At 40.4% G+C, this 13,035-nt stretch overlaps 1 protein-coding gene across 1 annotated transcript in view; it reads left to right on the top strand.

Annotated features, from left to right (window-relative positions):
• Positions 1-13,035, top strand: part of MICAL3 (microtubule associated monooxygenase, calponin and LIM domain containing 3) — a 165,226-nt gene that overhangs the window by 141,549 nt on the left and 10,642 nt on the right. Inside the window, 2 exon segments of the mRNA XM_041129681.1 lie at positions 685-778; positions 5,320-5,370. Coding sequence (XP_040985615.1) covers positions 685-778; positions 5,320-5,370 — 145 coding nt within the window.

Here is a 13,035-nt window from a genome sequence, read left to right as displayed (position 1 = left end):
GTCAGAAGAGAATCCAGAGATGGATCTTTCCTCTATTTCTACATGATTGTCCTTCCTCCTACTCCCTCTTTTGATTTTGATACCATGTCACAGACATGGGAAGAATGGCTGAAACCTATCATGATAGTTTTACAGTGAGAAAAATAATGACTATAACACCTTTCTAGCTGGAGATGAGTGAAGCATCATGCACTGAATGGAACAGAGATAGTCAGATAATATCTGATAAAGCTGCACCTATCATTGCTTTGCTAGTTTATGCTGCTGGGTGAAGTGTTACCACATTAACTTGTAATTACTGGAGAATCTGTTGGAAAACTGCTGGCATCATCTATAGGTGATGGTATTTGTTTAAAACTTGAAGTAGAGGCTCAGCTGACTGAATAGCATGACCTTTCACTTCAGTGTTTAAGAAGGTGATTGGAGTTGTAGCAAATAAGTGAGTATCAAGGTGTTTGCAAAATTAAGAGGTAGGATGCAAGGGGATGGGGAGGATGTTGTCACTGGAGGGACTGTGATGCTAGCTTTTGAAGCAGTTAGCTTTTGAAGAAGTGTATCGTTGAATACAAATACTTGGTTTTGAAAAGGCCAATTTAACTGAAGTCACTTAGTGCTGGATGAGTGCTGCAGACAGAGCAGGAGAATTGCTGTTGGTGAGGTTATACTCCATTCTTCTCTGAACAGATCATCCAGCGGCAGCTTGAACAAGTGGAAGAGAAGCAGAGGCAACTCGAGGAGAGAGGGGTTGCTGTGGAGAAGGCCCTTCGGGGAGAAGCAGGTATCCATCAGAACTTGGTTTGCTTTTTAATGTTTTCTTATCAAGTGCTTGTGCAGTAGTCCATAGCTGCTTAGATTTTAGAGGCAATTGGACCATTATAGCCTAGAGATAGAGTCCAATGGAGAATCCATTCTCCATTTTCTACTTTCTTTTTGAGGCCTCGTTTTTCCTGTGTTTCTGCTAATTCTGGGACTTCCCTGTCGGCAAAGACTTAGTTTGCTTGTCTTTGCCTGAGGCTTAGGAGGTAATTCTCTGACTATTAATAATGGCTGTCTAACTGTTTCTGCATATTACTGGATATTACAGCTAGAAAATTGCAGGGGTTTCCTAGCTGCAATTCACATAAAGCTGTCACAGTAAGAGAACCCTGTTTGTATGTTAAGGAAGTAATTGTGAAATTGTGTGTGCTTTCTCTATTGTGTTGGATTATCAAGGTAGTGTCCTTACAAGGGACCATCACAGAACATCTTCCTCACTGCACAGCCCAGCACACTGGCTACTTTTGATAAAGTTGTGCAGAGCAGAAATGCACACATGTACTGAAACGTATCCATGTCAAGCTGTTAAAGGAATGTTATGTGTACTTGAAATTTAATTAAATGAGTATCACCTGATCTGGCAAGCGTATGAGTGGAGGAGTACTTGGTTCAGATAATGCTGATGGTAGTATAATGATTTGGAAAAAAGAATCCCCAATTGCAAGGAGTCAAATATCCAACAGGCAAATGCAGTGTGCGTATACCTGACAGGCCCAGGATTATGTACCTGATTACAAGGGTCAGAGATCAGTAATGGTTATAGTGGAATAAGTGTTTGGAAAATGTTTTGGCTCGTTGCTTGGATTGAAGAGCCACCACTATGCCTGTGAAGATGGAACTTGATTAAGCAGTGAAGGTTCACCAGAGGAAAAGTCTGTTGTGACTTCGCGCCAATTACTACTTGGCCAGGATTAGATATGTTTGATGCTCCATAAGGGTATGCCAAAGCAGCAGGACTGAGTGGTTGCCAAAGCAAATAGGCACTACAAGTGTGGAGAACAATCTTGAGGACTTCAATGGTTTTGTGATCTGACTGGCTTTTTCATTTGTGGGTTCAAAAAAGTAGCCTTGTGCAAAAATTCTTTCTTTGTGGTGGTGCCTCCTTCCTTATGCTGTGTATTTCTGTGTAGCCCCACTCTGTTCTCTGGCCTGCCAGTTACTGCACTTAGTAAAAAATCACCTCTCTTATCTCTAATTGTTCTTTTCCTTTTTCTTCTTTTCATCTGGAAGTCCGTCTTGATTACTCAGCTGCTAAATGACTTTCACATAAGACATGTCAGCACAAGTGGGAAATCTTAGCATCTGAGAGAACATTCTTCATGATATAATGCTTTCTCATTGAAGAATACCTAAAAAACATTCAGAGAGGGCAAATATGACCAAGAGTAAGAATTACTATTTTGTATGGAAAACTGCAGAATTAAACCCTTGTATAACTAACTTCTCACTCCCAGCTCTCCCAAAATGGAAGCAGTCTTAGATGAGCTTGTGTATTTGTGAATTTCCTAGCAGAATTACGAAATCGTAGGTCACTCTTTGCAAAATGAATCTCTTTTCTTCAAGAAGCCTCTAGGGTACGCTTTGCTCTTGCAACATGTTTCCATCAACAGATCATACATTATGGTTGCAGAAGCTTAACTCTGTCATAAAGAATTCACCAGCCTCAACTCTTCCAGTTATTTCAGGGGATTAACAAGTAACACATTCTGTTGGGGGGAGGAAAAAAAAAAAGCATGTTCTAACCTGTGTTGACTGAAACACAAGATTATAAATTAATTCCATGCTTCACCTCTCTAACCACTCTTGCATGGACATTTTACATATGTTTGCAATAAAATAAATGAATTTCTTCTTTTTAAAGTCTGTGGCATCACATTCCATGAGTACAATTAATTTCTGCCTCCAATAGCCATTAATTTATTCAGGAGGGCAGTATAATTTTCTTTAATCTTCATTGCCTAAGATACTGACCTAACAGTGACCACCACATTCAGCAAGTACCGTTGTGTAAAGCTGTGGAGTCATGCTCTTGTCTCTGATTGGTCCCTCCCCTAATGAAACCATGTAAACAAAAGTTAAAAAAGGGAAGGGCAGTGTATAAAGTGGTGTTGTCATCTAAAAAGAAAAAAAAAACCAACCTCTTTCCTCTTAATAAGCTTGTACAAGGGGAAGAAATGGGTGAGGGTGGAAGGTATGCCTCCTGTGCACATACTCTGTCCACATAAATAGAGAAGGATTGCAATGCAGGAGCAAAGTAATGGCTGTCCCATAGACAGCAACCAGTATTAACTGTTCTAGGAGAACATATTAGGCTCTGTAATGAGTGGGTTATTCAGCTTCCCTCTCTGTAGGGAATGAACAAATCATTCACTGACTTAGGCTTTTAAATACAAAGTTTTAGATAGTATTAGTAGTAGTTTCCTACTACTAGATATTTGAAAATCCCGACAGAAGAAACAGAATTCTGTATTTTGTAATGATTCTTTTCTTTTTCTATTGTAGAAAAAAGATAGACAAGACCATCTGAACTACTTGTCTATGTCATTTACCACCTTTTAGCATGTTGCCTGTTAGTCATCTTTCCTCTCTGTGAAAAATTTCAAATTTTGCTTTTTTAGAGGTCTTCCATTAACTTTAATTGCTCAGATCGCTGATCTCTGGACCCCTTTCCATTTTTAGAAAAAAATATTTTTCAGTTGGACTGGTAAGAACAAAACCCAGTACTATAGGTAAGAATTTGTTTACTCTAGACTAATTTTGCTTCTATTTTCCATCCATTTTGCATCATCGCTAACATGTTCTTGCCAAGTGACTTATATGAGAAGACTGTCCATAAATTCTTCACAGCAATGCCCTGCTGTCTTCCTGAGAGATGGCAGATAATTTAGATCCTAGTAATAGGTACAGACAGCTCAATACTCTTTCCAGGAATTTCACTCATTATCTGATAGTTGTCAAGTTGGAGTATTTGGATGATGATACTAGCTTCAACTAATCAGACTCAGAAATATTTTGGAGGTCATTGTCAACTTTAATTTTGACAAAATAATTGCACCTTGTTGGCTACCTCCTTGTATTTTTCTTTTTTAAATTGGCTCAGGTGCAGTTGGTCTTTTATTCTTTTAAAAGCTGAATGCTCAATCTAACATTGAGGTTCTGATTCAATAAATGATCTCACACCCTGTGATTACTTAATTGCCTTAATATGTTCTCTGTGATTATCTTTGAAAATCTCAGCCTTTGATAGTTGCATTCATAGCAAGAATGAATGATTTGGAATGTAAGCTCTATTTCAGGTGGCAAGTTTGTCATATACAGGTGGTCTAAGCTTTTGTCATCCCTTTTTTTCCTTGCCCCCTTTCCTTTGCTTCATGGTATTTCACTGCAAAGGTAAAGTAGGATAATCTCAATGAAAAATTTTCCCATTTTTCTGTGGTGTCCCAAGAGACACCTAGAATGGGATTGCTATTAATGTAATAGTACTTCATATTATAGTGCATTCGCCTGTTTGGACATGCTTATGACTTTGATTTCCTGTGTGGATTTTTCATTTTTTTCAATTATTAACTTAAAAATATGTAAAATCAGAAATTTCTGGAACCTTTTTTTTTCCTCCCTTATCCTCCTTTAGCATACACTTTGATAGTCATTTTTAAGAGCTGCGGAAATGTATCCTACTGTCAGATCAATACTGGAAAAATTTAAGAGCCACCTCTTTACATCAAGTGAATCGTATGCAGTGAGAAATAGTGCTCTCGGTACTCCCATCTGTCTCTTCCCCAAAGAAACATTACACGGTGCTAGACTCATGGTTTACCTGTCAGCTGCTAGAGCAGCTGTGGACATACACGTCCCTGTTCCGCACACTTCTGTGCAGATTCTTCTCTGGCATAGATACTGCATTAGCAGAAACACACATACCCATCTTTCTACACTTAGGCGTTTGCCATTCGTGTCAGCACCCAGGCAGTGCCTGCCACCCGTGTGCCGTACACGCGCATCCTTCACTCACTTGCCTGGAAGCAATCAACCCTTTACACCTTTCCTGCAGCTGACCTAAGAAATTACACTGTTTCCTTCTGACATATTGCTCAGCATGTAAGCAACAAGATTAGTTCTGCTTTTCTCAGCAAGAACAGGAAAGACATCAGTCTCAGGTGCTGATGCAGGCTGAAATAGATCAAGTGTCTCTGTATAGACTTCTTGATTCTTCCCCTTGGAAGTCCTTGCCTGCCTGCTGGGATTTTTCTCCTCATCTTCCCAATATATATGTTTGTGATATATTTGTGTGTGTGTGTGTACATATATGTATATATACAGAGAAAGAGAGACATACAATTTATATATATATATATGTGCCCGCCTGTATAGCTGTATGTTTCTTGTTTGCCTTTTTTTTTTTTGTTTCTGTCTGTATGTCTTTTTCTCATATATTGCTTTGATTGTGTGGGGCTAGGGTGGCTATCTGATTCAATAACTGTCTTCACCAATTCCTTGTTGTAGACTATTGGGGAGAGTCTTATTACAGTGACCTCATCGACTTGCATCTGGGTGGTATGTATGGCTGAACCTCCTGCTGACACTAACCCTGCTGACACTCCTCCCCACCCCTCCCTTCACCTACTTCTCCCATCCTTGGCTCACAAACAAGAAGAAACAGCCCTTGCACATGACTGGCTATAGCAGAACCCCTTTTCCAGCTCAGGAAGAGGAGATCCTGGCATGCTCCACAAACCATATGTAAGGCTCCCTCTTCTATTTTCCACAGTGCTGGTTATTTTAAAATTTACTTACTGTTTTCACTCCAGCCACATTCCCTGCTAGCAGTGGAAGGCTGTTCTGTTTTTTTGCTTCTCCTTTGCACAGTCCAACTCTACCATCTCTGTAGGAAAATACTGTAATGTGAAGGGGACAGCAGAACTGATCTGCTCCCAAGAGCTAACAGCACTGTAAAGGATTAGTCATGCCATTGTCTCCCTCTTCCCCTCCTGAGGCTCGTTTGCTTCTTCCAAAAAAGCCAGAGCGTGTTGATGATATAACAAAAACAAAATGCTCCCTCAAGGAACTTTGGAAACACTTGTAGATGACAGACTCTTCTTCTTTCTTGTTTTGTCTTACTGTAAGGTCAGGAGAGAATCTGCTGTTGACACTTCCAGTCATTTTTGCTGGAATCTGCTCTTTGAGTTTCCAGTCAGCCCAGTTTGCATCATTACACAGCTAATAAGCTTCTTGCTATGTTGGGTTTTTGTTTGTTTTTTTTAATATCCCATTTAGGGCTAAACACATGTTACAGTGTTTAGCTCTTTTTTCGCTTAGCGATTATAATCTGGTCATCACACTGCACCATGATTCTGCATTTCTTTAATTAATGTTACTTCCTGAATCCCTTAGTAGGTGGATAACTTTGGGTTGCAAATGGCATTTGTTTAGCATTTGCCCATCTTGAAAATTAAAATTCCCTTTGCTAGTTTAATCACCCTAAATCTATTCTTATAAAATGAACACGTCTGTCAGTGGATCCAAGAGAAAGCAAACTCTGCCTGGTCTGCCTGGTCATCAGAGGGTCTCATTTCATTTGTCTTCCAGAGTGTAAAGTTGCTTGAACTGAGCTGTGTTTTTGTTGAGGGAGTGTATTACAGTCCAGCTGCACAGAGTGGAAGATCCACACGCTCTAGGCCTGATCCAAGACACATCACTAGAAGTCTTCCCCTGATTTCATTGTGTTCTGCATTTGATCATTCAAACGTAATCTTGCTGAGGCTCTTAACTGTCATTTTTTTTCTCCTCCTCCACCGGGAGGCTGTCCCACATAGTATCTATCTGTAGCTGGCTGTTGGGAATGACCCCAAATTGTCCTGGCACAATAGGCTTTTACTGAAGAACATCCACCTGAGTTAAGAGTATCCACATAAGTTCAAGTTTCAAAATGGAAGACTTTTCTGCTTAGTAGACCTAATTTGTTGCCCAGTTCCCCTGTGCTAATTTGATGTGATAGTCCTCTACTAGCCCTGTGCTTAATTCACTGTTCAGTCCCTCTGGCATTCTTTCCTGGGGTATCTTCTGCAGCGAGACTTTGAAACCGTCTTCCTGTTCATGTCCATCAGGGCTGGCCCATACTTGTATGTGCATAGGGTAGGAGCTGTAAAAGGGTTGATGCTGAATTACACTTAACAGACCCTTATCCCTGTTTAATGCTTTTTCCACTATACCTCTCCCCCCTCCTGCTTCTCCTCCTAATGCCTCTTTAGAGACAGCAATCCCATCAAAATCACTAATAGTGGCTTTAAGAAATGCAAAATTATCTTTACTTAAAGGGACACTGTCACTTAAAAAACTACTGTGTTGAAGAAAATCTTAATTGAATATTGAATTTACTGTTTATCTTTTTTGCATGTTTGCTTTTTCCACTTCTCTGAACTCAGTTACCCCAGAGTGGTCATTTTTTTCCTTCTATAACAGGCTGGTTTTATTTATATAGTGACTCAGTCACTTGGGCTTCCAATAGTCAGAGACAATGTTCACTTTTTTGAAAATGGTTGATACATTTTAAAACTATATCAAGTTTCTGCTCCTCTCAAAAATACCTTTTTTGAAACAAGCTTTAAAAAACTGTATTGGGCAGTATCCCTTTAAATGCAATGAGCCTGCCTGGAGTATGTGGCTTTACAGTATTGTTTTGTTGCCTCTGTAATTTGCTTTATATTTGCTTTTGGGGCTGCCAGAACACTTTTGCCAGAAGGGATACATTGCTCTGATGATACTGGTCACTATTCAGTGGCAGATTTAGAGCTCAGCTTCAAAATTAACATGTCTGTGCAGGATGCTGCATCTGGGTGAAGTGCCATTAAAATCCCTGGAATGCTATGTGGCTGTGTGGTCCTGCTGAGCGCTACAAGCAGCTAGGATGGCTGTGTAGTTAATTATTCTACTGGCAACTTGTGTCTCTGAGGCATAGGCATGACTCTAGAGTCATGCTGTCAGTAGAATGATAAGCAAAATTGCAAAATACTTTGAGAAGTTATCTGTAAATTGGTAATGATTTTTGAATGATTAGGACATTAATTTATTCTGCATTTTCTTTTCACTAATGAGAGTTGCGTTTCATTTAGTTGTTACAGATTGCGCAACAACTTCTGCAAGGGAGTGGTAACTTCTGACATCCTTGGTCAAGTTCCAGTTTGCAGGATTACAGACTGCTATCTTAACTACCCCTGTTGCTCTGCTCAGATGCCATAATCCTCTCTTCCTGTTCTAGAATGTCATGTACCGTTGCTGTAAAGCAGATGTTTCATTTCATGCTACAGATGGTCACATTTCAATTCTGAGTAATTATTCCTATGTGTATATCGTATATGCAGTTATGTTAAAAGAACATGACAAAGGTTGCAAAGTCAACTGAAATTAAGATTTTGTATTATGTTGATATATCAACAGATTTATAACCTTTAGATCCACTGCAGAGAACTCTGCCTCATGCCCTTATGGAATAACTGGTAGCAACACTAGGTTGTCATCCTCTGTGTAGATCCTCATGGAGAGGAAATGGGACATGGTCAGTGGATTTCACAGATGTTTGCTGGCAGCTGTGGAATGGTGAGACTTGAAAACACGGACTCTGAGCCAGACACTGGAAGGATGCAGTGGTCTGGTGGATACACACTCTTTGTCCCTTTTATTCCTTCTTTCCAGACAGTCCTTGTCCTAATCCTGTCTTTTTCCATCCAAAGCTCCTTACCCCACTTCCATTTTCATTCTCAGTCCCAGTTTCTGCTACTCAGGCATTTAATTTTAATCCTACCTTCTTGACAAATCCTAGTATTCTACCCTTCAGACCTCCTGTTCCTCCCTGCTAGCTGTTCCTAGTCTTTCACTCCTGCTCTAGTCTTCCCACTGAGTCACCTCAGTCTGAATCCCTGCTTCTGGCCTTCTCCCAGAATTTTTGGGCTCTGGTCCTTCTTCTACCCAGCATTATTTGTCTGGAAAATTGTAGGTCATCTCTTCTCCAGAAATCTGCCTTTCCCCGCTCACCCCTTTCCCCCTCTCCTCTCTGTCTCTTCTCCTTTAGTAGTTTCCATTCTTAGTCTCCTTGCTTAATTAGTCCCAGCCTTACTTCCTCCTTACCCACCGGTTCCTTGTCCCAGTTTGTTCCTCGTCTGCCTGTGGAAAGTACCTCCGTTGTTCCCTCTGTGTTCAAATGAGCGGCTTCCTTTTCCTTGCACCCAGCAGGGAATCATTGAGGAAACAGCTCCACATTCCCCTTGTTTTGCTCTTGGCTAGAGTATGCCAAGGCAGGCAAGAAGGATGTAAGGAAGACAGCTGGTATGTTTGATAGTGCTGATTTCAGACATATGTTCTCCCTTTTGTCAAGTGCCTTATGAACATCAGGTAAACGGGGGAAAAAGTGCGATTGCTTTTTTTTTTTTTTTTAATTCTTTGTACTTTGTTTAAAGAATACTCTACAACAACTTCACTTTTTATTAACTTCTTCATAATACTTAAGCTGACTATGTCCTTTAAAGTCCTGTAGATGTAAGTCTGCAGGGCTGGAGTCTGATATACTCAAGTGGGAACAGTCCTATTTCTCGTGATTGGCACACACAACTCTCCTGGAAGAGGAGTGGAGTTTTAAGATAAACATTGTTTTCGCAGTCTGCAGCTGCTTTTGACACTGAAGTGAATTGGTAACATGTTTTCTTTGCTGTAAATTTGGAGCAGGAAAGAGCACTTGATAAGCAGAACTTGTTAAGTATAATTAAAGTACTTTTTAGGTAGTGGAAGCAAAGCAGTTACCATTTACTTGCTTCTTTCTGCACACGTCTCACAACTGCACACAAAAACTAACAGTCTTGGGCGACAGGGTCAGTGCAGGACTGTACTAATTCTGACTACATTTTGAAGTGCCTTGAGGTCTAGTAGAAGCAGAAGATTTCTGTGCAGTCATTTGTGTGTATATTCTGCTCCAACCATTGCTTTCCCTAGTTTTCTTTCCCCTCCCTGCTCCTCCTCCCCACCCACCCCCACCCCAACCCGCCTTCTGCTGGATAAATAAAGGTGTGGTTCAGTTTGCATGACAATTCAGTGGTCTATGAGTTTTCCCCAGGTTTCTTCTAGTGATTGTGCTTTAGAGGATATTGGGTTGGACACAGTTTTAGTAAACTGTTAGGTCAGACATAATGAGTGATGTGCTTATGGGATAATTGTCAGAATCTGTGCCCTCAACTTTGTAATACCTGCAGTTGTGTGGATACTGTTCTCCAAGAGGTGGCTTTCTGTATTCTTGCTCTTTTACAATGCTGCTGCTGTTGAACAGCTGCACCAAATAGGAAAGTTGGAATGCTTTATTTTTCAGTACTCAGGTTTCTGACCATAACTGATTTTTAAAAGGTGGGAAAAAGGATATTTCCTGTGATCACTGCACAGTTTCTCTTACTGATCTCTTTTGGACTGATCCTTATTTTAAGCACCAAGTTAAAATTAGAGTTCCTAGTCTGCCTGCTAAATGGGTGTTGGAAGTTGTTAGTAGAATAAGAATTTCTAAAGTATCATGCTCTTAGCTTGTGAGGTCAAGTGGCAGCGTGAGAGCTGAGATTAGCCTCAGAGCTGGATTTCCTGCCCAGTGTTACTGATTTCCAAACTGCCCTGGTTACTTGGCAATATAGAAATCAAAGTCATCGGATGCAAAGCTTACAAAGGATGTGATCCCATTTGGTCTGTGGTGTATCTGTTCAAGTCATTTTGATTTGCAGTGGCTCACTACTCAGAAATCATCACAGCTCTCACACCACAGGACATGGGCAAATAGTGAAGGGCATCAATGTGAGCCGTAGCTTGGGATAATGGTGTCTGCCACCCCAAACTTTCTGCTGTGCTTTCTTCATCCTGATTGATCATTTTTACTACTGTGCTTCAGATTATGAAGAAATGTTATGCAGCTACAGCAGAAAAGGGCAAAACCAGTCCTGAAGTATTGCTCTTTAAACAATAGGAAAATCAAAAGTAGAAAAGATGACAACAGTCCAGTGTAGCTTGTGTAATAAAGAACAACATACAGTGAAAAGGAAGGTATGTTTTCATGGTGGCTATACAATCTCTGTTCCCTGTTTTGGTGGTCATGAGCTACAGTATTTATTCTTGGCCTGGCTTTTGGTTTCCACCACGGTTGCAAAGTCTGCAATCTCTCAAGGGTACCACGACAAACAAGGTCTTTCTTGTCATGACTGCATGAAAGATTTCCCAGAAAGATCTGGCGAAGGCTTCTTTTCACAGAGGCAAGATAATTCCTGTCACTTTATTGATGGGATGTGCCTAATCTGCAAGGCAGAGCTTCTACCTCTCCAGAATGTTCAGTGTGCTCGGGAGCTGGGTCATGGTCCTTTCCTCAACATGCTGCAGCTCCTGGCTCCATAGCGGTCACCCCGTGCGCCCTGCTGAATGCCTCTGCTTGCCTCTGCTACTTGGGCTGCTGAGCTCTGCTTTGAAGGCTTTACGTGCATTTCAGAAAAGTTGCCTTGTGGCATTGAAAAGGAACAACTGGTGATTAACAAAGTCTGTTGGTGGGTTTGCCTCTCTGGGGAAAAAAAAAGTCATAATTTTCTGTCCAGAACCTATGGTCACACCTCAGACTCTTGCTGACAGCACAGAGGGAACCTGAGAAGTGAATCGTCACAGAAATGGTTCTTCTCTTACCCTTCAGCTTCTTCTGAGCGAACTGCCTCAGTGGGGCAGTGGGTAGCTTGTATTGCTGCTGCCGGCAGCACTCTTCCCATGCTGTGGATGAAGACCTGTGTTGCCAGACCTGGCCTGGTATTTTTGGTGGTGGAGGAAATTTAAACAGAAAGGGGATTGGGTTTTGTTTTGTTTTGGTTTTTTACTTGCTTATCAAAATTTTTTCCCACTGGCCCTGACTCCGTGGCCAGGAAAATTGTCTTGCAGTGATGATCAAGCTTTTAATTTAATGAGCCCATGAAGTGGTGATTTCTCTTCTCTAAATAATAATATAACAATAATTCTATATACTGTAGGATTGGTGATGGCTTTGGGAGAAATAAGAAGACATGTAAGGATTTCCATTATGCAGTCGGACAAGTGATAAGGGCGAGGTAGATGAGATGGTTTTTGACACCATACTGTGAACAAGGGTATTGTATAGGTCTCCTTTTTAATAGTGCTGGATGATGAGTTCAGCCTTTTCCCAGGGTTATCTTTAAACATAAATATACAAAGTGAGAGCTCTTGCTGTGAAGTTGTATTTTTTAAAAAATTAACCTTGACAGGAATGTGAACGATCTGACGATACACATCACTGTCTAAACTCATCAGCTGGCTGAGGGAATGCTTTTTCCATTTATCAAAACGATCTTTTTTTTTTCCATGGTTCTCTGTTTCTGAAACAGTTAAGAGGCCTTTTCTTGAAAGAGTTCACCTGAAGGAATAGCGAAATGTGTGACATAGTGACAAATCTTTAAGTGTATTCCGTCAGCGAAAAATATTTCTCCAGTTCAGGAAATACGATAAAATAGTTTTCCTCTTAAAGTTACCAAGTTCCTGTTTCAGTCTGCTTGTAGTATCTGTACCACATGTATCGATACTCTTTATTAGCAAGGGTGGGGAGGCAGTTTTCATGACTGTCACCTTAGAGAATTTTAAAAAAAGTATGTTTCAAATTCTACTGCATTATATGTATTTTAGAGCATAATAATTGGTGTAGTTTTCACAGCTTTAGAGAACTAGAAGAGGTAAGTTTTCAGGTTGCACTTTACTCTGTCTTCACTGTTTAGGACCTCCAGTACATAAGGAACGCTTTTTAAAGCCTTGCTAATCATCCTGGGCTGGACTTCCAAAGCAATTGTAACAATCATATGTATTCATTGATGCAACTATAATTTACATCTGGAGTAACTGGAAAGGTTCTTAATAGTACAGGTTATGTTAATTACCTTACTGAAAAGCAACGTTAACATTTCCAGTAGCAGGATTATTATAGATACCATGGACTTTGTAATTTGATTCAAGGACATGTTTTCCTTAGGCAAGAGTGGGAAAATAATATTTCTGCTAAAAAATAGCACAACTAAGAGCAAAGGAAGAAAACACAATTGCAGCGAGTGGGTTCAGTATTACAGCCTTCTGCTATGTAAGTCCTGTGGCTTTTTGCTGAAGACCAAAGATGGTATCTTCTCCTAGGATCAGCCCCTTTGCTTAGTGATGACAAGTTAGTAG

This window comes from Aquila chrysaetos, chromosome 17 (genome assembly GCF_900496995.4).
Source record: "Aquila chrysaetos chrysaetos chromosome 17, bAquChr1.4, whole genome shotgun sequence".
NCBI classification, from domain to species: Eukaryota; Metazoa; Chordata; class Aves; order Accipitriformes; family Accipitridae; genus Aquila; species Aquila chrysaetos.
Note: the sequence above shows the minus strand (reverse complement) of the source record. Positions and strands in the feature narration are given on the sequence as shown.